A 27,912-nucleotide genomic window follows, 5' to 3' on the forward strand; every position below is an offset into this window, starting at 1 on the left:
GGCCCAATCTCCCTGTGAGACACTATAGCGTCTACTAATCAATATATTCATTTGTCTCCACATTTTGGGGTTCAATTCTGCTTTTAAAGTCTGTTTTTCCTCTGCCACCGGGGTCTTATATTTCACGAGACAGCGGATTAAAAAGATTATAGGCGCAGTTTTCAATTTATCTCCCACCCTCAGACTAGCTTGTATTGACTGGTTCCTCTTATCACAGTTTGCCAGCAACCACAGCATGATTGGCATCTGCCTTCACATCAGCCACTCTCTGGGAATGGTTGGTTTCTCTGACATAAACAGAGGAAAAACTGCGGATGCACAACCAGCTTTCTAAATTGCACCTTGCTGAATTCTACTATTCTAACTCACAACAGTAAATTGAGACCCCGACTTGAGCTAATTTGTTTCTGGGAATATCAACACGGTTAAGCGTATGATAACTGTCCTATATGTGAGAAATCGCGTAAAGCTAACAAAATGTTAAGTCATTTAACGAACTGTCTGTGAGTCACCCAATCAATTCGTGTAGAAAAAAAAAATCCACAAATTGATGAAAAGCACTATGCCTATAAAACCATGAGACTATAAAATGCTACTTTATCAGAACCACAGCGATCTCAGTGGTGGAAATGTTGGACACACGGGGAGGGTCGACTTACAGATGACATTGACGCTATGTAGATGAGAACGGGGATTTGTGGTCCGCGTAACCACCCTGGCCGCTGAAGATAGACGGTGTTACGAGGTGAAGCTGCTGCCTTTTCGTGGTGTTGTTCCCCCCCGCTCTGCTCTCCTCTGCTTGTCTCTCTCTCCTTCAGGCATCATCAAGCTAACGGACAGCACCACTCACACCTAGTTCCTGCTTTCCTGCAAACTCATCTTTCCCATCAGGATCATAGTTTAGTTTAGCTTATCTATCTCTAAAAATATTTGATTTGTTCTGCCCGGTTAGAAGCTTCAAAGAACACAACTTTTCGAAGAACGCACGGATACTATACCATGTCCCACAATTCTGGCTGGCACAGCAGTTTAATTGTAAGTACAGCATTTACGTTAAACAGTGTGGGAAAACTTCATTGCGATGGTCAGAACATTGGACAGTGTGAACCCATTTGGGGATGCGGAGTTGCGTCTCGGTGGGGAAAAACGGTGTTTCAGATGTTGCGCACTGAGTAGCCGAGATGATTAGCCTAAATTGGATAAATCAATTATATATATTTTTTAAATCAATGCAACTTCAAAGAGAGTGATAAATCACATCATTCTACATTTGATTCGTTTTTTGAAGTTCCATAATTCATGGAATATAATCAGCAAATGTGAAAGGACGCGTAGGAGAGTGACTGACGCGTAAATCTTGTCGCTTTTGTTTGGCGGGCACATATCCATCTCCATCTCTTTCCATAAATGTCAACTAGCTGATGGGAAAAACGGGGGATATTTGACCATTATACTACAGATATAGAGGCACGGAATTATTCAACCAAATAAAAGCCTAAAAATACCAAAAGCATGACGTTGCCAAGCCAATGTTTCCACAATACGCACATTGCGTTTGGACTTGTAACAGGAACGATTTTTTTTTTTTAAATCGACCAATTTACCATTGTCTCACATTTATTATGAATAATTAAAGATAAATTATATTCAAAGTATTTAACCTCGGATAATTAACAGTCAAGCTGATTTATGTTAATATGAATGCTTTGCAATTCAGTTTTTATTTATAACGTTACACTTATTTGGATGCGTACATTCTAAGCCATAGCGTGTGAATGAACGTAATTTATCTTTTTTTGTGTGTCAAATTGATGGTTGAGTTCCGCTGCAATTAACCATCCAAATGCTGAATAATTGGACCTCCTCCTCTTAACAGTATTAAATGACCTGTCTGCGGAATGTGTTCTGTTTTAAAGTTGTATAAGGGGGACATTGAGAGTAACGACGCTGTGAATCAACGGGCCCTGGCTGTTTAAAAAGCACCACAGGGTCTTCGTGTGATCTCTTGTCCCCTGCGCCAACAAAGTGACTCAATGAAAACTCTTCAAAACGGCCCATTTTCAGCGCTATACTTTAATTTGGATAATTCCCGTGTTAATTCAATATTATGTAAATATTTAGGGTCCTATCATTATTTTAATTTCCTATTTGGTAACATTCTCTTTCTCTTTTTTTCCAGGTTGGCTTTTAACTTCCTCGGTGTTCCCTCTCCTTCTCCCGCTCCTTCACATCCAACGGTCAATCGGCTGGGTAACGAACCGCGAAGCTGCTCTCTACGTGGATCAGTGGGGTTAAAATCTTCCAACCGCCTGCCAGCCTTGCCAGGAAATCTACACCTAATCAGAGAGACATGGCCACTAATGGAACTAAAGCCTCGGATGGACACGTTTTAACCGAGGTGAATGCGGAGCCTAACGACAAACCCAAAACCTTGGTCGTAAAAGTCCAGAAAAAGGAACTTCCCGAAAGAGAAAACTGGACTGGAAAATTTGACTTTCTCCTGTCTTGCGTCGGGTACGCAATTGGACTCGGAAATGTCTGGAGATTTCCTTATCTATGTGGGAAGAACGGAGGAGGTAATCAAGATTTCGGCGCTTTTCCCATGTTTTCAAAAACAGGAGGCTTAAAAACTTAACCCTTCAAACAGGAAATGTGTTCTGGGTCCCTCATTTAATTATCACAATGGTCATTTTCTCTCCAGATTGAGCGTAATTATCATTAATATTAGGATTGTGATACAAAAAAATATTGTCTTCATCTCTTTATTTCTTTGGATGATTTGAAATGTTCCCGGTATATCAATGCAAATGGTCGCTTTTATTCACCATCCTATATATGTGTTGTTTACTTACCTTTCACCTTCCATTCAGGGGCCTTCTTGATTCCATACTTTTTGACGCTCATATTTGCTGGCATGCCCCTGTTTCTGCTCGAAACGTCCCTCGGTCAGTACACATCGATTGGAGGCCTTGGGGTGTGGAAACTGGCTCCCATGTTTAAAGGTAAATCAAAACACTACGTTTAGAGGTTCAACTGAAATACATCTCAATATATACCGTAAGACAATTAGCTCTCCTCATCCAATACTCTTTTTGCTGGTTGTCAATAAACACACACAAATATCTGCAATTTCAGTGCACGCCTCCTCTCCCCGTTGTAATTACAGATCAAACCACATATTTAATATAACTAGCTAAAGCTATTTTATGTATTTTTTTTCTCAAATTACTCAAGTTGTCACATTATTTCATCTTATATTAACTGACTGTATATACATTCCTAATCCCACGTTTCCCTGCTGTTCTAGGTGTTGGTCTGGCCGCTGCAGTGCTTTCTTTCTGGCTAAATATTTATTACATTGTCATCATTTCCTGGGCCATATACTATCTCTGGTCCTCCTTTACTTCTGTGAGTATGATGGATATTATTGCTTTTCTATTAAAAAGTTGTAAGTACACAACAAACAAACCCCCCCAAAAATCGAATTAATGTGAGGTTACTGCATTTCTTTCACTGGGAGGTTTAAAAAGGAAAAGCACATCTCCCTGATGAATGTCTTTAAGTAGCATGACTGAGGATTGAAAGAGCAGGGGGCATAGGCCTCTTCGGTGTTATCCATTTGAATGCTGAAAAGAAAGAAATACTGTTTCTTTTATGTATAGTTAATTCAAATATATCGAATTTGGCCATCGCTACCCTTTCAAAAAAAAATGTGGTGCATGTCGCCTGGGTGAAAAGAGATGGGCAAAATGACAAAAAGTGAGAGAAAGAAAAAAAAACTGTCTTTGTTATTACAGGAGTTGCCATGGCAATCATGTGGAAATTCTTGGAATACAGATCGCTGTTACACCAACTACAGCATCCCGAACGCTGTAAACCTCACCAGCGCCGTTCAGGAATTCTGGGAGTAAAGAACATATATTTTATTATATTTTGTTAAACTTTTTTTTTTTTTTTGGTCTGTGGTTAGACCACGCAGTGTAGAAATAATGAATGGGGTTGTAGTTGATGAAAAAAAGGATTTATAAATAGATTTGATTGGTTGCTTGATTGATTGGTTGGTTGATAGATTGGTTTCATTGGTTGATTTGTCCTATAGACGTAACATGCACCAATTGACGGATGGTCTGGAGAAACCTGGGGAGATCAGAGCGCCTCTAGCCATCACGCTGGCCATCGCTTGGGTCCTGGTTTATTTCTGCATCTGGAAAGGTGTCGCATGGACCGGCAAGGTAAGAGGCTGCCACCGACTAAATTCATAGAGTAGGGGCTAAACCGCACAGAGGAATCTTGACATTGGATTTTGGCAGCCATATTGGATTTTGGCAGCCATATTAGATTTTGGCAACCGTATTGGATGTTGGGAGGGCGGGGGGTCCAGCATGTCCCCTGGCTTATTTGCAAAAGTAAGAGGCATTACTATAGATTAAAAATCCATTAAGAAACATTTGACTGGAAAAATGGCAGTTAATCCATGCATGGGTTCTAGCTGTAATAATGACGTAAGGAGGGTGGCATAGCTGCATTGTATTTTAACAAGTCTCTCCCTCCCTCCCTGTTTCAGGTGGTGTACTTCTCAGCGACGTACCCCTACTTTATGCTCTTCATCCTCTTCTGCCGCGGCATCACTCTGCCCGGAGCCATCGATGGAATCCTCTTCTATATCACGCCCAACTTTGAGAAGCTCAAGGAATCAGAGGTAGCTAGCCTTTATCAGTGAACAGATTCAGAGGTAGCTAGCCTTTATCAGTGAGCAGATTCAGAGGTAGCTAGCCTTTATCAGTGAGCAGATTCAGAGGTACCTAGCCTTTATCAGTGAGCAGATACAGAGGGAGAATGGATGCTGATTTGCTGTATGTGATGCTGTGAGTACCAGTGTGTCTTGACTTGCAGTGTGTTTTGACTTGTGGTGTGTTTTGACTTGTGGTGTGTCTTGACTTGTGGTGTGTCTTGACTTGTGGTGTGTCTTGACTTGTGGTGTGTTTTGACTTGTGGTGTGTCTTCACTTGTGGTGTGTTTTGACTTGCAGTGTGTCTTGACTTGCAGTGTGTCTTGACTTGCAGTGTGTTTTGACTTGTGGTGTGTCTTGACTTGTGGTGTGTCTTGACTTGTGGTGTGTCTTGACTTGCAGTGTGTCTTGACTTGCAGTATGTCTTGACTTGTGGTGTGTTTTGACTCTCTGTCTCTCTGTTCTCGTCAGGTGTGGTTGGATGCTGCCACTCAGATCTTTTTCTCCTATGGGCTAGGGCTGGGATCACTGATTGCTCTGGGAAGCTACAACCCATTCAATAATAATGTTTACAGGTAGGTTAAAATCTACAACACCGTTCAATAGTCATGTTTGCAGGTAGGTTAAAATCTACAAAGCCATTCTATTCAGCTCCCTACTATCGCTTTATATTCTGCCTCTGCCAATGAGAGAGCGAGTGAGACAAAGAGAGAGCGAGTGAGTAACAGAGGGAGAGAGAGGGAGCGAGTGAGAGAGAGAGCGAGTGAGACAGAGAGAGAGAGAAGGGGGGAGAGAGAGAGAATGAGAGAGAGAGAGACAGAGAGATAGAAAGAGGGGAGAGGGAGAGAGAGAGAGAGAGAGAGAGAGAGAGAGAGAGAGAGAGAAAGAGGGGAGAGGGAGAGAGAGAGAGAGAGAGAGAGAGAGAGAAGGGGAGAGACAGAGAGAGAGAGAGAGAGAAGGGGAGAGAGAGAGAGAGAGAGAGAGAGAGAGAGAGAGAGAGAGAGAGAAAGAGGGGAGAGGGAGAGAGAGAGAGAGAGAGAGAGAGAGAGAGAGAGAGAGAGAGAAAGAGGGGAGAGGGAGAGAGAGAGAGAGAGAGAGAGAGAGAGAGAGAGACAGAGAGAGAGAGAGAGAAAGAGGGGAGAGGGAGAGAGAGAGAGAGAGAGAGAGAGAGAGAGATTGTGAGTGTAATGTTTACACTGTTTATTTCCCTTTTGTTTATTGTCTATTCCATTTGCTTTGGCAATGTAAACATATGTTTCCCATGCCAATAAACCCTTTTGAATTGAATTGAGAGGGTGAGAGAGAGAGAGAGAGAGAGAGAGGGGGTAGGAGAGAGAGAGGGGATTTGAAGAGGGGGGGTGAGAGAGAGAGAGAGAGACAAAGAGAAAACACATCTCTCAGCTGTCACATCATCTCTGTCTCTCTCCTATGTTCAACCCTGGCACCGAATGAACAATCACCCCATCTCCGAAATGAATAGGTCAGTCCATTGACATTGCAGTAACACTCGGCTATAGAATGCAAAACCCTCCCTCCCTCCCTCCCTCCCTCCCTCCCTCCCTCCCTCCCTCCCTCCCTCCCTCCCTCCCAATTTTAAATGTGCTGTGGTTTTGATAAGGCTTCCATATCAGTGTGACAACAGACGTTCCAAACCACATGCTTTTTGTCTTTCTCTCCATCTCCCTGCAGAGATTCTGTCATTGTGTGCTGCATCAACTCGTTCACCAGCATGTTCGCTGGCTTAGTCATCTTCTCCATTGTGGGCTTCATGGCCAACGTGACTAAGAGGCCCATAATAGAAGTAGCAGCCTCAGGTAATTACCGTTCACTATTGATATAGATCTTAATTGGAACAATACATGACTTAGCCTATTTAATCAAATGGCCACCCGGACTATTTACATTGACACCCCCCCCCCCCCTTTTCTTTTTACACTGCTGCTGCTTGCTGTGTATCATCTATGCATTGTCACTTTACCCCTACCTACATGTATGAAAAATAACTCGACTAACCTGTACCCTCGCACATTAACTCTGTACCGGTACCCTCTGCATATATCCTCGTTGTTATTTGAACTTTTTAATTTTAATTTGACTATTTTTACTGTAGTTTATTTTAGTAAATATTTTCTTAACTCATATTTCTTGAACTGCATTGTTGGGTAAGTCAGCATTTCACGGTCTACACTGGTATTCGGGAACATTTGATTTGAGTAAAAAAAAATATGAGCAAATCTTGGAATAACAGTAGGACTCACTGTAAAACCACAGACATTGAAACACTTCTCTATATGGGTATTTGAACAGGAATGGGATGTGTTGTGTTGTCAGATCACGTCTTTAACTGTCTGTGTTGTGTTGTCAGATCCCGTTTCTGTCTGTGTTGTCAGATCCCGTCTCTAACTGTCTGTATGTGTTGTCAGATCCTGTTTCTAACTGTCTGTCTGTGTTGTGTTGTCAGATCCTGTCTCTAACTGTCTGTGTTGTGTTGTCAAATCCCGTCTCTAACTGTGTGTGTTGTGTTGTCAGATCCCGTCTCTAACTGTCTGTGTTGTGTTGTCAGATCCCATCTCTAACTGTCTGTCTGTGTTGTCAAATCCCATCTCTAACTGTCTGTCTGTGTTGTCAAATCCCGTCTCTAACTGTCTGTGTTGTGTTGTCAGATCCCGTCTCTAACTGTCTGTGTTGTGTTGTCAGATCCCATCTCTAACTGTCTGTCTGTGTTGTCAAATCCTGTCTCTAACTGTCTGTGTTGTGTTGTCAAATCCCATCTCTAACTGTCTGTGTTGTGTTGTCAGATCCCGTCTCTAACTGTCTGTCTGTGTTGTCAAATCCCGTCTCTAACTGTCTGTGTTGTGCTGTCAGATCCCGTCTCTAACTGTCTGTGTTGTGTTGTCAGATCCCATCTCTAACTGTCTGTCTGTGTTGTCAAATCCCGTCTCTAACTGTCTGTGTTGTGTTGTCAGATCCCGTCTCTAACTGTCTGTGTTGTGTTGTCAGATCCCGTCTCTAACTGTCTGTCTGTGTTGTCAGATCCCGTCTCTAACTGTCTGTGTTGTGTTGTCAGATCCCGTCTCTAACTGTCTGTGTTGTGTTGTCAGATCCCGTCTCTAACTGTCTGTCTGTGTTGTCAGATCCCGTCTTTAACTGTCTGTGTTGTGTTGTCTAACTGTCTGTCTGTGTTGTCAGATCCTGTCTCTAACTGTCTGTCTGTGTTGTGTTGTCAGATCCCGTCTCTAACTGTCTGTGTTGTGTTGCAGGTCCTGGCTTGGCGTTCTTGGCCTACCCTGAGGCAGTAACCCAGCTGCCTATCTCTCCTCTCTGGGCGATCCTTTTCTTCTCTATGTTGCTCATGCTGGGAATAGACAGTCAGGTGAGGAAACAACAGCTATTTGCATTTCATGTTTCTGTTGTTGTTTTGTGTTATTGTATGTGTGTTTTGTGTTGTGTTGCTGTGTGATGTGTTGTTATGTTGTGGTTTGTGTTATGTTGTGGTGTTTTGTGTTATCTTGTGTTGTTGTGTTGTTGTTTTGTTGTTATTTTGTGTTGTGTGTTGTTGTATGGATGTTATGTGTTGTGTTGTTGTGTGATGTGTTGTTATGTTGTGGTTTGTGTTATGTTGTGTTGTGTTTGTGTTGTGTTTTGTGTATGTTGTCTTGTTGTTTTGTTGCGTTATTGTGTTGTGTGTATTTTGTCTTGTTGTGTTGTTGTTGTTATGTTGTGTTATTGCATTGTTGTGTTGTGTTTTGTTTGTTTGTTGGACAATGAATGTAGTATTATCCATCTAATGCAGTGCTTGATGAGTTGCGTGATTGGAATAGTGTTTAATATTCTATAAGATGCAGGAAGTCAGTTCCATCCAACATCTAATCTATCTAACCTAGTAGTGTTAATGTGTTGTATAGTATTATATCCTGTGTAGTATAGTACTATATCATGTGTTGTATAGTACTATATCATGTGTTGTATAGTACTATATCATGTGTTGTATAGTATTATATCATGTGTTGTATAGTATTATATCATGTGTTGTATAGTACTATATCATGTGTTGTATAGTACTATATCATGTGTTGAATAGTATTATACCATGTGTTGTATAGTATTATATCATGTGTTGTATAGTACTATATCATGTGTTGTATAGTATTATATCCTGTGTAGTATAGTACTATATCATGTGTTGTATAGTACTATATCATGTGTTGAATAGTACTATACCATGTGTTGTATAGTACTATATCACGTGTTGTATAGTACTATATCATGTGTTGTATAGTATTATATCATGTGTTGTATAGTATTATACCATGTGTTGTATAGTACTATATCATGTGTTGTATAGTATTATATCATGTGTTGTATAGTACTATATCATGTGTTGTATAGTACTATATCATGTGTTGTATAGTATTATATCATGTGTTGTATAGTATTATATCATGTGTTGTATAGTATTATATCATGTGTTGTATAGTATTATATCATGTGTTGTATAGTATTATATCATGTGTTGTATAGTATTATATCATGTGTTGTATAGAATTATATCATGTGTTGTATAGTACTATATCATGTGTTGTATAGTATTATATCATGTGTTGTATAGTATTATATCATGTGTTGTATAGTATTATATCATGTGTTGTATAGTATTATATCATGTGTTGTATAGTATTATATCATGTGTTGTATAGTATTATATCATGTGTTGTATAGTATTATATCATGTGTTGTATAGTATTATATCATGTGTTGTATAGTATTATATCATGTGTTGTATAGTACTATATCATGTGTTGTATAGTATTATATCATGTGTTGTATAGTATTATATCATGTGTTGTATAGTATTATATCATGTGTTGTATAGTACTATATCATGTGTTGTATAGTATTGTATCATGTGTTGTATAGTATTATATCATGTGTTGTATAGTATTATATCATGTGTTGTATAGTATTATATCATGTGTTGTATAGTATTATATCATGTGTTGTATAGTATAATATCATGTGTTGTATAGTATTATATCATGTGTTGTATAGTACTATATCATGTGTTGTATAGTATTATATCATGTGTTGTATAGTATTATATCATGTGTTGTATAGTATTATATAATGTGTTGTATAGTATTATATCATGTGTTGTATAGTATTATATCATGTGTTATATCATGTGTTGTATAGTATTATATCATGTGTTGTATAGTACTATATCATGTGTTGTATAGTATTATATCATGTGTTGTATAGTATTATATCATGTGTTGTATAGTATTATATCATGTGTTGTATAGTATTATATCATGTGTTGTATAGTATTATATCATGTGTTGTATAGTATTATATCATGTGTTGTATAGTACTATATCATGTGTTGTATAGTATTATATCATGTGTTGTACAGTACTATATCATGTGTTGTACAGTATTATATCATGTGTTGTATAGTATTATATCATGTGTTGTATAGTATTATATCATGTGTTGTATAGTATTATATCATGTGTTGTATAGTATTATATCATGTGTTGTATAGTATTATATCATGTGTTGTATAGTATTATATCATGTGTTGTATAGTACTATATCATGTGTTGTATAGTATTATATCATGTGTTGTATAGTATTATATCATGTGTTGTATAGTATTATATCATGTGTTGTATAGTACTATATCATGTGTTGTATAGTATTATATCATGTGTTGTATATTATTATATCATGTGTTGTATAGTATTATATCATGTGTTGTATTGTATTATATCATGTGTTGTACAGTACTATATCATGTGTTGTATAGTACTATATCATGTGTTGTATAGTATAATATCATTTTTTGTATAGTATTATATCATGTGTTGTATAGTATTATATCATGTGTTGTATAGTATTATATCATGTGTTGTATAGTATTATATCATGTGTTGTACAGTACTATATCATGTGTTGTATAGTACTATATCATGTGTTGTATAGTATTATATCATGTGTTGTATAGTATTATATCATGTGTTGTATAGTATTATATCATGTGTTGTATAGTATTATATCATGTGTTGTACAGTATTATATCATGTGTTGTATAGTATTATATCATGTGTTGTATAGTATTATATCATGTGTTGTATAGTATTATATCATGTGTTGTATAGTATTATATCATGTGTTGTATAGTATTATATCATGCGTTGTATAGTATTATATCATGTGTTGTATAGTATTATATCATGTGTTGTACAGTACTATATCATGTGTTGTATAGTATTATATCATGTGTTGTATAGTATTATATCATGTGTTGTATAGTATTATATCATGTGTTGTATAGTATTATATCATGTGTTGTACAGTATTATATCATGTGTTGTATAGTATTATATCATGTGTTGTATAGTATTATATCATGTGTTGTATAGTATTATATCATGTGTTGTATAGTATTATATCATGTGTTGTATAGTATTATATCATGTGTTGTATAGTATTATATCATGTGTTGTATAGTATTATATCATGTGTTGTATAGTATTATATCATGTGTTGTATAGTATTATATCATGTGTTGTATATTATTATATCATGTGTTGTATAGTATTATATCATGTGTTGTATAGTATTATATCATGTGTTGTATAGTATTATATCATGTGTTGTATAGTATTATATCAAGTGTTGTATAGTATTATATCATGTGTTGTATAGTATTATATCATGTGTTGTATAGTATTATATCATGTGTTGTATAGTATTATATCATGTGTTGTATAGTATTATATCATGTGTTGTATAGTATTATATCATGTGTTGTATAGTATTATATCATGTGTTGTATAGTACTATATCATGTGTTGTATAGTACTATATCATGTGTTGTATAGTATTATATCATGTGTTGTATAGTATTATATCATGTGTTGTATAGTATTATATCATGTGTTGTATAGTATTATATCATGTGTTGTATAGTATTATATCATGTGTTGTATAGTATTATATCATGTGTTGTATAGTATTATATCATGTGTTGTATAGTACTATATCATGTGTTGTATAGTACTATATCATGTGTTGTATAGTACTATATCATGTGTTGTATAGTATTATATAATGTGTTGTATAGTATTATATCATGTGTTGTATAGTATTATATCATGTGTTGTATAGTATTATATCATATGTTGTATAGTATTATATCATGTGTTGTATAGTATTATATCATGTGTTGTATAGTATTATATCATGTGTTGTATAGTATTATATCATGTGTTGTATAGTATTATATCATGTGTTGTATAGTATTATATCATGTGTTGTATAGTATTATATCATGTGTTGTATAGTATTATATCATGTGTTGTATAGTATTATATCATGTGTTGTATAGTACTATATCATGTGTTGTATAGTACTATATCATGTGTTGTATAGTACTATATCATGTGTTGTATAGTACTATATCATGTGTTGTATAGTATTATATCATGTGTTGTATAGTACTATATCATGTGTTGTATAGTACTATATCATGTGTTGTATAGTATTATATCATGTGTTGTATAGTATTATATCATGTGTTGTATAGTATTATATCATGTGTTGTATAGTATTATATCATGTGTTGTATAGTACTATATCATGTGTTGTATAGTACTATATCATGTGCTGTATAGTATTATATAATGTGTTGTATAGTATTATATCATGTGTTGTATAGTATTATATCATGTGTTGTATAGTATTATATCATGTGTTGTATAGTACTATATCATGTGTTGTATAGTACTATATCATGTGTTGTATAGTATTATATCATGTGTTGTATAGTACTATATCATGTGTTGTATAGTACTATATCATGTGTTGTATAGTACTATATCATGTGTTGTACCACCACACACGGGTAGCAAAACATCTTAGCGGACGCCATGTAGACAGCGGAGAGACCTTTTTTAAAAGTTTTAGGTTGAATTTTGTGTAATTCTTCACATTTTGCAGTTGGGTGTAGAGAAAATTAAAACAAGATTTCTGCAATTCTACACCTTTTGCGTAGAGAGAAGATGTTTCAATTGTATACCTCTTAACATGCAATTCTACTCATTTTGGTTTGAGGCGGAGAGGAATATGAGTTTTCAATAACCGGGAGGTAATTCCACCATGAATACTAAGTTTAGATAGCTAGCCGCTAGACTAATTTACCAATCCCCCCCCCAAAAATGTGGCTGACGTGGTTTAATTGAGGGACTGTCAGTGACTGACATAACAAGAGAAAAACCTACTGATGAACAACCAGGTTTATTCTACTATTCTACCTAGCAACAGGAAGTTTAGACCCCAACTGAGTTCCTGCGGGAAATTGATCCGAGAGCCTTTGAAAGGGGTGAGCCTGATCTAATATGTTTTACCTTTCTGTGTAGTTCTGTACGGTGGAGGGCTTCATCACTGCGTTGGTGGATGAGTTCCCCAGGGCTCTGAGAGGAAGAAGAGAACTCTTCATCGCTGCCGTCTGCCTGGTTTCTTATATCATCGGCCTGTCCAACATCACACAGGTACAGTAAACACTCACTTCTAGTCCGGTCACATCTAGTCCAGTCACATCTAGTCCGGTCACATCTAGGCCGGTCACATCTAGTCCAGTCACATCTAGTCCAGTCACATCTAGTCCAGTCACATCTAGTCCGGTCACATCTAGTCCATTCCGGTCACATCTAGTCTGGTCACATCTAGTCCAGTCCGGTCACATCTAGTCCAGTCACATCTAGTCCAGTCACATCTAGTCCGGTCACATCTAGTCCAGTCACATCTAGTCCGGTCACATCTAGTCCGGTCACATCTAGTCCGGTCACATCTAGTCCAGTCCGGTCACATCCAGTCCAGTCACATCTAGTCCGGTCACATCTAGTCCGGTCACATCTAGTCCGGTCACATCTAGTCCGGTCACATCTAGTCCAGTCCGGTCACGTCTAGTCCAGTCCATTCCGGTCACATCTAGTCCAGTCCAGTCACATCTAGTCCAGTCACATCTAGTCCATTCCGGTCACATCTAGTCCAGTCCATTCCGGTCACATCTAGTCCGGTCACATCTAGTCCAGTCTGGTCACATCTAGTCCAGTCCGGTCACATCTAGTCCAGTCCATTCTGGTCACGTCCATGTCTAGTCCAGTCCGGTCACATCTAGTCCAGTCCAGTCACATCTAGTCCAGTCACATCTAGTCCAGTCACATCTAGTCCAGTCCAGTCACATCTAGTCCAGTCACATCTAGTCCAGTCACATCTAGTCCGGTCACATCTAGTCCATTCCGGTCACATCTAGTCTGGTCACATCTAGTCCAGTCCGGTCACATCTAGTCCAGTCACATCTAGTCCAGTCACATCTAGTCCGGTCACATCTAGTCCAGTCACATCTAGTCCGGTCACATCTAGTCCGGTCACATCTAGTCCAGTCCGGTCACATCCAGTCCAGTCACATCTAGTCCGGTCACATCTAGTCCGGTCACATCTAGTCCGGTCACATCTAGTCCAGTCCGGTCACGTCTAGTCCAGTCCATTCCGGTCACATCTAGTCCAGTCCAGTCACATCTAGTCCAGTCCAGTCACATCTAGTCCAGTCACATCTAGTCCATTCCGGTCACATCTAGTCCAGTCCATTCCGGTCACATCTAGTCCAGTCCGGTCACATCTAGTCCAGTCCGGTCACATCTAGTCCAGTCCATTCTGGTCACGTCCATGTCTAGTCCAGTCCGGTCACATCTAGTCCAGTCCAGTCACATCTAGTCCAGTCACATCTAGTCCAGTCCGGTCACATCTAGTCCAGTCCGGTCACATCTAGTCCAGTCACATCTAGTCCAGTCCGGTCACATCTAGTCCAGTCCGGTCACATCTAGTCCAGTCACATCTAGTCCAGTAACATCTAGTCCAGTCCAGTCACATCTAGTTCAGTACAGTCACATCTAGTCCAGTCACATCTAGTCCAGTCCAGTCACATCTAGTCCAATCCAGTCACATCTAGTCCAGTCACATCTAGTCCAGTCACATCTAGTCCAGTCCAGTCATATCTAGTCCAGTCACATCTAGTCCAGTTCAGTCACATCTAGTCCAGTCCAGTCACATCTAGTCCAGTCCAGTCACATCTAGTCCAGTCACATCTAGTCCAGTTCAGCCACATCTAGTCCAGTCCAGTCACATCTAGTCCAGTCCATTCCGGTCACGTCCATGTCTAGTCCAGTATTTTCAAAGACAAGTTGGCATATCAGAATTCAAATAGCTTAATTACACCAGAACTAATGTGTAAGAAGTGAAATAATCAAAGTATGGGAATGGCAGTAGTGTTCTTGCTGAGATAAACACATAGTCTCTGTTTTAGCCCACTGTAGGGGATGGGAAATGTTCTAATGACTATCAGCTATTGTGTAAGACCAAATGAATTAAACAGAGATCAAATCTCCTAAAGACAAGATGACGTAGCCTACATCTGCTCCGCCTCACATCCAGCACAAATTATATTTCACTGTGTTGTCACACCCCCTCAACCTGAATCAGTTACACATTTGGGTTCACAATCTGTTTGGCCAAAATAATGTTCGTTATTTCAGTGAGTTAAATCGGGTCACCAGATTCCCTGCTGAGTTAGTGACCAAAGTAGGTGAATAATGTCCTGTGGATCTGGGTTAATGCTACAGGGTTAATGCTACAGGGTTAATGCTACAGGGTTAATGCTACTGGGTTAATGCTACAGGGTTAATGCTACAGGGTTAATGCTACAGGGTTAATGCTACTGGGTTAATGCTACAGGGTTAATGCTACAGGGTTAATGCTACAGGGTTAATGCTACTGGGTTAATGCTACAGGGTTAATGCTACAGGGTTAATGCTACAGGGTTAATGCTACTGGGTTAATGCTACAGGGTTAATGCTACAGGGTTAATGCTACAGGGTTAATGCTACTGGGTTAATGCTACAGGGTTAATGCTACTGGTTAAATCAATAGTATAGCCTATTATCTTATGCTGCCATAAGGAAGCATTCAGCGACAGTGAGGTGGCAGTGAGGTGTCGGTGAGGTGGCGGTGCGGTGGCAGTGAGGTGGCGGTGAGGTGGCGGTGAGGTGGCGGTGAGGTGGCGGTTAGGTGGCAGTGAGGTGAGGTGGCGGTGAGGTGGAGGGGAGGTGATGGGGCGGTGGTAGTGAGGTGGCAGTGAGGTGGCAGTGAGATGGTAGTGAGATGGCAGTGAGGTGGTAGTGAGGTGGTGGTGAGGTGGCGGTGAGGTGGCGGTTAGGTGGCAGTGAGGTGAGGTGGCGGTGAGGTGGCGGTGAGGTAAGGTGGCGGTGAGGTGGCAGTGAGGTGGCGGTGAGGTGGCAGTGAGGTGGCGGTGAGGTGGCAATGAGATGGCGGTGAGGTGGCGGTGAGGTGGCGGTGAGATGGCGGTGAGGTGGCGGTGAGGTGGCGGTGAGGTGGCGGTGAGGTGGCGGTAGGGTGGCAGTGAGATGGCGGTGAGGTGGCGGTGAGCTGAGGTGCCGGTGAGCTGAGGTGGCGGTGAGGTGAGGTGGCGGTGAGGTGGCGGTAGGTGGCGATGAGGTGTCGGTGAGGTGGCAGTGAGGTGTCGGTGCGGTGGCAGTGAGGTGTCGGTGCGGTGGCGGTGAGGTGGCGGTGAGGTGTCAGTGAGTTGGCGGTGAGGTGGCGGTGAGGTGAGGTGGCGGTGAGGTGAGGTGGTGGTGAGGTGGCGGTGAGGTGGTGGTAGGGTGGCAGTGAGGTGAGGTGGCGGTGAGGTGGTGGTAGGGTGGCGGTGAGGTGAGGTGGCGGTGAGCTGAGGTGGCGGTGAGGTGAGGTGGCGGTAGGTGGCGGTGAGGTGTCGGTGAGGTGGCAGTGAGGTGGCGGTGAGGTGGCAGTGAGGTGTTGGTGAGGTGGCGGTGAGGTGGCGGTGAGGTGAGGTGGTGGTGAGGTGTCAGTGAGTTGGCGGTGAGGTGAGGTGTCAGTGAGATGGTAGTGAGGTGTCAGTGAGATGGTGGTGAGGTGGCGGTGAGGTGGCGGTGAAGTGTCAGTGAGATGTCAGTGAGGTGGCGGTGAGATGGCGGTGAGGTGGCGGTGAGGTGGCGGTGAGGTGTCAGTGAGGTGGTAGTGAGGTGGCGGGGGGGTGACAGTGAGGTGGTAGTGAGGTGGCGGTGAAGTGGCAGTGAGGTGGCAGTGAGGTGGCTGAAAGGTGATGGGTCTCCCAGGTGAAGCTGGACCTGTTACAATACTCATGATGTAGAACAGCAAATTTGAGTTGAAAAGTGAACTCACTGAATATTCTCCAGATTAATTAGGAAATAAAAGCAGAAGTTTTTTCAATGATAAATAAGAGGTGTGCCGCGTGAAGAGGGTCCAGTCCGTGTGAAGAGGGTCCAGTGCGTGTGAAGAGGGTCCAGTGCGTGTGAAGAGGGTCCAGTGCGTGTGAAGATGGTCCAGTGCGTGTGAAGGGGGTCCAGTGCGTGTGAAGAGGGTCCAGTGCGTGTGAAGAGGGTCCAGTGCGTGTGAAGAGGATCCAATGCGTGTGAAGAGGGTCCAGTGCGTGTGAAGAGGGTCCAGTGCGTGTGAAGAGGGTCCAGTGCCTGGGAAGAGGGTCCAGTGCGTGAGAAGAGGGTCCAGTGCGTGAGAAGAGGGTCCAGTGCCTGTGAAGAGGGTCCAGTGCCTGTGAAGAGGGTCCAGTGCCTGTGAAGAGGGTCCAGTGCCTGTGAAGGGGGTCCAGTGCCTGTGAAGGGGGTCCAGTGCCTGGGAAGGGGGTCCAGTGCGTGTGAAGTGGGTCTAGTGCCTGGGAAGAGGGTCCAGTGCCTGGGAAGGGGGTCCAGTACGTGTGAAGAGGGTCCAGGGCCTGGGAAGAGGGTCCAGTGCCTGGGAAGAGGGTCCAGTGTGTGAGAAGATGGTCCAGTGCGTGAGAAGAGGGTCCAGTGCCTGTGAAGATGGTCCAGTGCGTGTGAAGAGGGTCCAGTGCGTGAGAAGGGGGTCCAGTGCGTGTGAAGGGGGTCCAGTGCCTGTGAAGGGGGTCCAGTGCGTGAGAAGAGCGTCCAGTGCGTGTGAAGGGTGTCCAGTGCGTGAGAAGAGGGTCCAGTGCCTGGGAAGAGGGTCCAGTGCCTGTGAAGGGGGTCCAGCGCCTGTGAAGGGGGTCCAGTGCGTGTGAAGAGGGTCCAGTGCCTGTGAAGAGGGTCCAATGCCTGTGAAGAGGGTCCAGTGCGTGAGAGTTGGCAGCACTGCATCCTTGCATCGCCATGAACAATACGTCTTATCTAGTTGTCTGACATTACTTCAGCTGAAAACTAGATTTAAACCAGAAAATGACATCACATGACAGATATTGACAGCTAGCGTTGGTCTACGTCGTGTATTTGTATGTATTTAACTAGGCAAATCAGTTAAGAACAAATTATTATTTACAATGACGGCCTAACCCCGGCCAATCCCTAACCCGGACGATGCTAGGGCAATTGCGCACAGCCCTACGGGATTCCCAATCATGGAGGGTTGTGATACAGCCTGGAATTGAACCAGGGTCTGTAATGATGCCTCTAACACTGAGATGCAGTGCCTTAGACCGCTGCGCCTCTCGGGATCCCCAAAATATAGGGAAATAAGCAAAAAAGTGCTCTGTCAAGGTTCGTTCACCTGAGGTAACTGGGTTCACTTGTATTGTGATGTAATGACAGTGTAGTTGTGTAGTAGTTAATTAGATCTACTTTGTTACAGTCTACCGATACATACTGACATACACTATCTTCATATTTTCTGACTGTCTGTTACGACTAGGTGTAGACTTTTAAGACTGGTGACAATTAGATAAAAAACATTGAAACTTTAAGTCCCTTAACGTCAAATCTTTAAGTCCCTTAATATCAAACTTTTAAGTCTCTTAACTTCTTATGGTATAGGGGACGCTTGCGTCCCACCTGGCCAAAAACCAGGGAAAATGCAGCGCTGCAAATTTAAATAAAATGATATAAAAATCAAACTTTCATTAAATCACACATGTAAGATCCTCTATTAAAACTACACTCGTTGTGAATCCAGCCAACATGTCTATTTTCAAAAGCCTTTTCGGCGAAAATATTAGAAGCTATTATCTGATGATAGCACAACAGTAAACAAAGAGGGTAGCATATTTCAACCCTGCAGGCGCTACACAAAACGCATAAATAAAATATAAAACATGCCTTACCTTTGACGAGCTCCTTTTGTTGGTACTCCAATATGTCCCATAAACATCACAATTGGTCCTTTTGTTCGATTAATTCCATCCATATATATCCAAATGTCCATTTATTTGGCGCGTTTGATCCAGAAAAAAACAGCTTCCAAAATGCGCAACGTCACTACAAAATATTTCTGAAGTTGCCTATAAACTTTGCCAAAATAGATTTAGGTATAGGTATTTATAACTTTAGGTATTTTTAAACGTTAATAATCGATCAAATTGAAGACGGGTCTATCTGTGTTCAATACAGGAACACAACAAACCAAGCTACTTTTCAAATCTTGCGCAACTCTCAACAGTGTTACGCAGTTCCTAGTTGGCCCTAATTCTTCATTGCACAAATGAATAACCTCAACCAAATTCCAAAGACTGGGGACATCCAGTGGAAGCTGTATCTTTTGCCAATGAGAACTCAGTGAACAGACAGAGACCTAAAAAAAAAAAAAATCTGAACGGTTAGTCCTCAGGGTTTTGCCTGCTACATAAGTTCTGTTATTTTATTTATTTTATTTTATTTTACCTTTATTTAACCAGGCAAGTCAGTTAAGAACAAATTCTTATTTTCAATGGCGGCCTGGGAACAGTGGGTTAACTGCCTGTTCAGGGGCAGAACGACAGATTTGTACCTTGTCAGCTCGGGGGTTTGAACTCGCAACCTTCCGGTTACTAGTCCAACGCTCTAACCACTAGGCTACCCTGCCGCCCATATACTCACAGACATGATGCAAACAGTTTTAGAAACTTCAGAGTGTTTTCTATCCAAATCTACTAATAATATGCATATCTTATATTCTTAGCATGAGTAGCAGGAAGTTGAATTTGGGCACACTATTTATCCAAAAGTGATAATGCTGCCCACTATACCTAAAGAAGTTAATATCAAACCTTTAAGTCCCTTAACATTCCATGTTATTTTTCTCCAATATAATTTCTTTACAGGCTGTGTTGACATCCCTGTATCTGATCAGTTGATGTTATTTCACCCTAACGGCTTCATCTCCTCGACCCCCCCCCCCCTCCCCCCTCCTCCCCTGCCCTGGACTCTTTCACAGGATCAAACCAGGGAAAACGATGATGTCTTCTCAAGCTCCACATCCCAAACTCTGAGGTCAATAACTCTCCTCCTGAAACCTGTACCGATGTAGCGTGGCCACTGACAGGATCACTGAATGCTTCCAGTCACCCCACCCCCCCCCTTCCAGTCCTCTGCTTGTATGAAACACTACCCACCACTCTCTACCCTACTACACCGCTCTTCACAGCATTATCACATCTGTCACTGGAGATTAATGTCTGCATCCCTCTTGGATTGAAACAATCGGCCTAATCAGTTGTTCACCTCAGCTCTGCAGTACCAGTCTAGCGTTTCATCTCCCTCCACCCTTCCCTAGCGCTGGGCTCCAGAGCCCTGAAGATTCCCAGGGAGACAGGCAGGCAGCTAGGGTCAGTGACCCTCCACCAGCTACCACCACTAGTGCTCTCATCCCTCACATTATTCCACGTCACCAGTTTAATAGGCTACATCACATCTCAGTCGTTCTATCTCCTATCCTCTATATCCCCCCCCATGACTCCCCGTCTTGCTGGTCTCGTTCTCTCTACACTTGGGAACCCGTATCCAACAGTCTTTCTCTGTTCTCTTCTCGTCCAATAGGGTGGGCTGTACGTGTTCAAGCTGTTTGACTACTATTCAGCCAGCGGAATGTGCCTGCTCTTCCTGGTCTTCTTCGAGTGTGTCTCCATATCCTGGTTCTACGGTGAGTCGGTTACCTCACTTCCTGTTAGAGCTACGGTGACGTCGCTAACCTGACTGATGTACAAAGAGGTTGGGGCCTTCTCAATGTAATAGTCTATGTAAAAGGTTTGGGTGTTGGTGTTGTCAAAATCCAAATTCCAAAATCTGCTTCCAATGAGTGCAGGTACTTGTCTTCCAACACAGCACCTTTGACCTACTTGCTTCCTGTCTTGCATATGTTGCAGGTGCTGATAAGTTCCTTGCCAACATTGAGGAGATGATTGGCTTTAGGCCCTGCCTGTGGTGGAAGCTGTGTTGGGTCGTGTTCACTCCTCTCATCGTGGCTGTAAGTACTCTCTCTTTTTCTCTCGCTCTCTTCTTCTCTCTCTCTCTATATATCTCTTCCCCTTTCTCTGTCTTTCAACATTCTCAAACTAGAGCATTTAAACATCAAATGAAATCAAATGTTATTGGTCACAAACACGTGTTTAGCAGATGTTATTGCGAGGTGTAGTGAAATGCTTGTGTTTCTAGAGACAACAGTGCAGTAATATCTAACAAGTAATATAACAATTCCACAACAATACACAGAAATCTAAGTAAATGAATGGAATGAATAATATATACATATATGGACAAGCAATGTCGGAGTGGCATAGGCTAAGATACAGTAGAATAGGATACAGTATTTACATATGAGATGAGTAATGCATAGGCTAAGATACAGTAGAATAGAATACAGTATTTACATATGAGATGAGTAATGCATAGGATAAGATACAGTAGAATAGAATACAGTATTTACATATGAGATGAGTAATGCATAGGCTAAGATACAGTAGAATAGAATACAGTATTTACATATGAGATGAGTAATGCATAGGCTAAGATACAGTAGAATAGAATACAGTATTTACATATGAGATGAGTAATGCATAGACTAAGATACAGTAGAATAGGATACAGTATTTACATATGAGATGAGTAATGCATAGGCTACGATACAGTAGAATAGAATACAGTATTTACATATGAGATGAGTAATGCATAGGCTAAGATACAGTAGAATAGAATACAGTATTTACATATGAGATGAGTAATGCATAGGCTAAGATACAGTAGAATAGAATACAGTATTTACATATGAGATGAGTAATGCATAGGCTAAGATACAGTAAAATAGAATACAGTATTTACATATGAGATGAGTAATGCATAGGCTACGATACAGTAGAATAGAATACAGTATTTACATATGAGATGAGTAATGCATAGGCTAAGATACAGTAGAATAGAATACAGTATTTACATATGAGATGAGTAATGCATAGGCTAAGATACAGTAGAATAGAATACAGTATTTACATATGAGATGAGTAATGCATAGACTAAGATACAGTAGAATAGGATACAGTATTTACATATGAGACGAGTAATGCATAGGCTACGATACAGTAGAATAGAATACAGTATTTACATATGAGATGAGTAATGCATAGGCTAAGATACAGTAGAATAGAATACAGTATTTACATATGAGATGAGTAATGCATAGGCTAAGATACAGTAGAATAGAATACAGTATTTACATATGAGATGAGTAATGCATAGACTAAGATACAGTAGAATAGAATACAGTATTTACATATGAGATGAGTAATGCATAGGCTAAGATACAGTAGAATAGAATACAGTATTTACATATGAGATGAGTAATGCATAGGCTAAGATACAGTAGAATAGAATACAGTATTTACATATGAGATGAGTAATGCATAGGCTAAGATACAGTAGAATAGAATACAGTATTTACATATGAGATGAGTAATGCATAGGCTAAGATACAGTAGAATAGAATACAGTATTTACATATGAGATGAGTAATGCATAGACTAAGATACAGTAGAATAGGATACAGTATATACATATGAGATGAGTAATGCATAGACTAAGATACAGTAGAATAGAATACAGTATTTACATATGAGATGAGTAATGCATAGACTAAGATACAGTAGAATAGGATACAGTATATACATATGAGATGAGTAATGCATAGGCTAAGATACAGTAGAATAGAATACAGTATTTACATATGAGATGAGTAATGCATAGACTAAGATACAGTAGAATAGGATACAGTATATACATATGAGATGAGTAATGCATAGGCTAAGATACAGTAGAATAGAATACAGTATTTACATATGAGATGAGTAATGCATAGGCTAAGATACAGTAGAATAGAATACAGTATTTACATATGAGATGAGTAATGCAAGGTATGTAAACATTATTATTAAAGTGACTAGTTAATAAAGTGGCAAGTGATTTCAAGTCTACGTATATAGGGCAGCAGGCTCTAATGTGCTAGTGATGACTATTTAACAGTCTGATGGCCTTGAGATAGAAACTGTTTCAGTTTCTCTGTCCCAGTTTTAATGCACCTGTACTGACCTCGCCTTCTGGATGATAGCGGGGTGAACGGGTAGTGGCTCGGGTGGCTGTTGTTCTTGATGATCTTTTTGGCCTTCCTTTGAAGGTGGGTGCTGTAGGTGTCCTGGAAGGCAGGTAGTTTGCCAAACGTGATGCGTTGGGCAAACCGCACCACCCTCTGGAGAGCCATGTGGTTGCGGTTGGTGCAGTTGCCGTAACAGGCTGTGATATAGCCCAACAGGATGCTCTCAATTGTGCGTCTGTATACGTTTTGTGAGGGTTTTAGGTGCCAAGCCAAATTCTTTAGCCTTCTGAGGCTGTCTGTGTGGGTGGACCATTTCAGTTTGTCAGTGATGTATACGCTGAGGAACTTGAAGCTTTCCACCTTCTCCACTGCGGTCCCGTCAATGTGGATACGGGGGTGCTCCCTCCGCTGTTTCCTGAAGTCCATGATCAGCTCTTTTTGGTTTGTTGACGTTGAGGGAGAGGTTATTTTCCCGGCACCACTCTTCCAGGGCCCTGACCTCCTCCCTGTAGGCCGTCTCGTCATTGTTGGTAATCAAGCCTACTACTGTTGTGTCGTCTGCAAACTTGATGACTGAGTTAGAAGCGTGCATGGCCACGCAGTCATGGATGAACAGGAGTACAGACACTCCCTATTCCTAATGACAAGCATACCCATACCATGATGCAGCCAGTAATGTGTTGTGTTGGATTTGCCCCAAACATAACACTTTGTATTCAGGACATAAAGTTAATTTACAAATCAATGTAAAGCATTCAATTGACTACCACAATGTATAGAGTTGTCAAATGAACTCTATGGTGTTTTTGTATGGAGGGCTGTAAAACCAAATTATACAACATATTTTTGGCATTAATAACCCTCCATATTCCTTCATCCTTGGTGTTGTGTTTGTGATGTAACAAGATGACTTTGATTGATTAATTGTATTAGACAATGGAAAGTAGTAGTCCGTTCTAGCCAGATACAACCTTACATACATTTAAAAACATTATCCAGGATGAAAACACAATTAAGCCCTGAGGCCTTTTTTTCTCCATTGTGGTTGATTGTGTTGTGACCAGGTTGTTCTTCTGTGTTCCAGGGAGTGTTCCTGTTCAGTGCTGTCCAGATGGTTCCTCTCACCATGAACAACTACGTGTTCCCGGCCTGGGGCCAGGGAGTAGGCTGGTGCATGGCGCTGTCCTCCATGCTCCTGATACCTGGATACATGGTCTATATGTTCCTCAACCTCAAGGGGGATTACAAAGAGGTAACGCATCAGCTTCTGTCTTCCTCAGCTGCTGACAATCACATTGCCTTCAGAAAGTACTCACACCACTTGACTTTTTACACATTTTGTTGTGTTTCAAGGTTGGATAAAAATGTATTAAATTGTCTTTTTTGGGGGGTCAACGATCTACACAAAATACTCTGGAATGTCAAAGTGGAAGAAACATTTCATTTCTGAAAAATAAACACTTTTGAATACATAAGTTTTCACACCCCTGAGTCAACACTTTTTTAGAAACACCTTTGGCAGTGATTACAGCTGTGAGTCTTTCTGGGTACGTCTCTAAAGAGCTTTGCACACCTGGATTGTACAGTATTTGTACAGTATTTGCACATTATTCTTTTAGATTCTTCAAGCTCTGTCAAGTCGATTATTGATCATTGCTAGACAGCCGTTTTCAAGTCTCGCCATATATTTTCAAGACGGTTTAAGTCAAAACTGTATCTAGGCCACTCAGGAACATTCCATTTTGTCTTGTTAAGCAACTAAAGTGTATATTTGGCCTTGTGTTTTAGATTATTGTCCTGCTGAAAGGTGAATTTGTCTCCCAGCGTCTGTAGGAAAGCAGACTGAACTAGGTTTTCCACTAGGATTTTGCCTGTGCTTAGCTCCGTTTCTTTATATTCTTCCAAATCTCCCTAGTCCTCGCCGATGACAAGCATACTCATAACGTGATGCAGCCAGGAATGTGCTGCTCCAAACATAACACTTTGTATTCAGGACATAAAGTGAATGTCTTTGCATCAGTATTTAGTACCTTATTGCAAACAGGATGCATGTTTTGGAATATTTTTAGTCTGTTACAGGCTTCCTTCTTTTCACGCTGTCATTTAGGTTAGTATTGTGGAGTAACTACAATGTTGTTGATCCATCCTCAGTGTTCTCCTATCACAGTCATTAAACTCTGTCATTTAGGTTAGTATTGTGGAGTAACTACAATGTTGTTGATCCATCCTCAGTGTTCTCCTATCACAGCCATTAAACTCTGTCATTTAGGTTAGTATTGTGGAGTAACTACAATGTTGTTGATCCATCCTCAGTTTTCTCCTATCACAGCCATTAAACTCTGTAACTGTTTTAAAGTCACCATTGGCCTTATGGTGAAATTACTGAGCGGTTTCCTTCCTCTCCGGCAACTGAGTTAGGAAGGACGCCTGTATCTTTGTAGTGACTGGGTGTATTGATACACCATCTAAAGTGTAATTAATAACTTCACCATGCTCAAAGGGAAATTCTGTGTCTGCTTTTTATTTGCCCATCTACCAACCTTCTTTGCGAAACATTGGAAAACGTCACTGGCCTTTGTGGTTGAATCTGTGTGATTGAAATTCACTGCTCGACTGAGGCACCTCACAGATAATTGTATGTGTGGAGTACAGAGATGATGTTGACATTCAAAAAGCATGTTAAACACTATTATTGCACACAGAGTGAGTCCATGTAACTTATTATGTGACTGAATACTTATTGACTCAAGACATTTCAGCTTTTTCATAATTTATTAATTTGTAAATATGTCTAAAACAAAAATTCCGCTTTGACATTTTGGAGTTTTTGTGTGTAGGCCAGTGAAACAAAATCTACATTTAATCCATTTTTAAATTCAGGCTGTGACACAACAAAATGTGTTAAAATGGGTGTCAAATTATTCCTGAAGGACTGTATATGTCTGTCCCATTTGGCAGACACTTTTATCTAGTGACTAAATGATTTTCCTATGGGTGGTCCCGGGAATCGAACCAACTATCCTGGCATTGCAAGTGCTCTCCTCGCATACTGTCTATACAGAGTCGACCTTAAAGGCGACCATTTTACGTCCAACAACTCCCAACTCTTGCCGAGATAACCATAGCGTGCGTCTCAGAAAGAGATCTGCCTGCAGCAGAGAGTTTGTCACAGGCTGTGGGGTTTTGTACAATTTTAAATAGATGGTATGGCACTTAATCCAAAATTAGTTTGGAATATTGCTCTTGGCAATTACTGTTTTTATATTAATCCGTATAAATAATCGTTGGTTCTCACAGACATTCTAAAAGAAAAGTTTGAGGACAGCAAATGTCGGTGATAATGTATTTTGTTGCAAGACATTAGTCTTGAGAGAGAGAGAGAGAGAGAGAGAGAGAGAGAGAGAGAGAGAGAGAGAGAGAGAGAGAGAGAGAGAGAGAGAGATACGTTGAAAGTGATCATTGCTAACGTAAATTAGTTTCAATAGACTACAGTAGGCTGTAATTTAGATATGAGATCACATGAGGGAAAGACCACTGCAGATTTTCAGTCACTTTATGTAAATCACAAAACTCATTTAAAAATGATCTGTGACAACAGAGTGATCAAATTAAGATACATGTATACACATAGACGTTCAGTTGAGAAGGTCAGAGAAAGGAGTGTGAGGCTGGTCGGTCCCATGACGCTTCGTCTGTTGAGAAGGTCACAGAAAGGAGTGTGAGGCTGGTCGGTCCCATGGCGATACGTCTGTTGAGAAGGTCACAGAAAGGAGTGTGAGGCTGGTCGGTCCCATGGCGATACGTCTGTTGAGAAGGTCACAGAAAGGAGTGTGAGGCTGGTCGGTCCCATGACGCTTCGTCTGTTGAGAAGGTAACAGAAAGGAGTGTGAGGCTGGTCGGTCCCATGGCGATACGTCTGTTGAGAAGGTCACAGAAAGGAGTGTGAGGCTGGTCGGTCCCATGGCGATACGTCTGTTGAGAAGGTCACAGAAAGGAGTGTGAGGCTGGTCGGTCCCATGACGCTTCGTCTGTTGAGAAGGTCACAGAAAGGAATGTGAGGCTGGTCGGTCCCATGGCGATACGTCTGTTGAGAAGGTCACAGAAAGGAGTGTCAGGCTGGTCGGTCCCATGGCGATACGTCTGTTGAGCTGCAGCTTGCAGTGAAAGGAACAGTAATTGCTGGTTCTGGTGTTGTCAAGGATGGAGCGCTGCGGTTGTCACTGGCAACGAGAGGAGCAGCTGTCCGCCCTTTGTGTCAGTCAGTGCAATCTCGATTGCTTAAATTGTAGCAATCAATTCCTTGGTTTGTGTGTGCCAAGCACCCGGCGGAAAGGCTTGATCTTACAGACACGGATGCCAGCTTGCTATCTGGTGCGTGATACAATGTAATACCAGCAATGTGAAAGCATGAAGATGTGTAACATATCATTTCCTCACAGCATCTGCATATAGCATGTTAATGTTGTAACTTACAGCCTAAAGAGGTCTGACGTATTTTAAATGTATCGTTCTCTCGCACATTGCAGCGTCTGCGGATAATGATCCAACCCCCGATGATGGTGAGAGGAGAACGCCAGGAGAACGGCCCTGAGCAGACACCGGCAGCAGCCACTGAAGAGGCTTACATCTAAAACCTGTTCTATTCAGCCTGTCTCCGAGGCCAACTCTTTGCAGAAAACAACGTAATCAAGGTGAAGCACAACCAAGGGATGCATTCCCAAATGGAATCCTATTCTATATATAGTGCACCACTTTTGACCAGG

General features: G+C 41.1%; 1 protein-coding gene across 1 annotated transcript; it reads left to right on the forward strand.

The window, feature by feature from the left end:
* Positions 1–729: 729 nt before the first annotated feature.
* LOC139369954 (sodium- and chloride-dependent GABA transporter 1-like) lies at positions 730–27,912 on the forward strand. The gene is made up of 15 exons (XM_071109238.1): positions 730–1,035; positions 2,180–2,576; positions 2,871–3,002; positions 3,308–3,408; positions 3,798–3,907; positions 4,100–4,232; positions 4,565–4,699; positions 5,201–5,304; positions 6,419–6,543; positions 7,990–8,102; positions 13,153–13,284; positions 20,608–20,710; positions 20,934–21,034; positions 24,234–24,401; positions 27,676–27,912. The coding sequence occupies exons 2-15, from the start codon at positions 2,351–2,353 to the stop codon at positions 27,778–27,780; spliced, it is 1,788 nt and encodes a 595-aa protein (XP_070965339.1). The 5' UTR covers positions 730–1,035; positions 2,180–2,350; the 3' UTR covers positions 27,781–27,912.

Source organism: Oncorhynchus clarkii, chromosome 17 (genome assembly GCF_045791955.1).
Source record: "Oncorhynchus clarkii lewisi isolate Uvic-CL-2024 chromosome 17, UVic_Ocla_1.0, whole genome shotgun sequence".
Taxonomy (NCBI): domain Eukaryota; kingdom Metazoa; phylum Chordata; class Actinopteri; order Salmoniformes; family Salmonidae; genus Oncorhynchus; species Oncorhynchus clarkii.

What these genes read in the sequence shown, in the direction of transcription:
- LOC139369954 (XM_071109238.1), top strand. Translation starts at nt 2,351, where the DNA reads ATGGCCACTAATGGAACTAAAGCCTCGGATGGACACGTTTTAACCGAG. An exon ending in ATGTGGGAAGAACGGAGGAG is followed by an intron (nt 2,577 to 2,870) that starts GTAATCAAGATT and finishes CCTTCCATTCAG; the next exon opens with GGGCCTTCTTGATTCCATAC. An exon ending in AATAGAAGTAGCAGCCTCAG is followed by an intron (nt 6,544 to 7,989) that starts GTAATTACCGTT and finishes GTTGTGTTGCAG; the next exon opens with GTCCTGGCTTGGCGTTCTTG.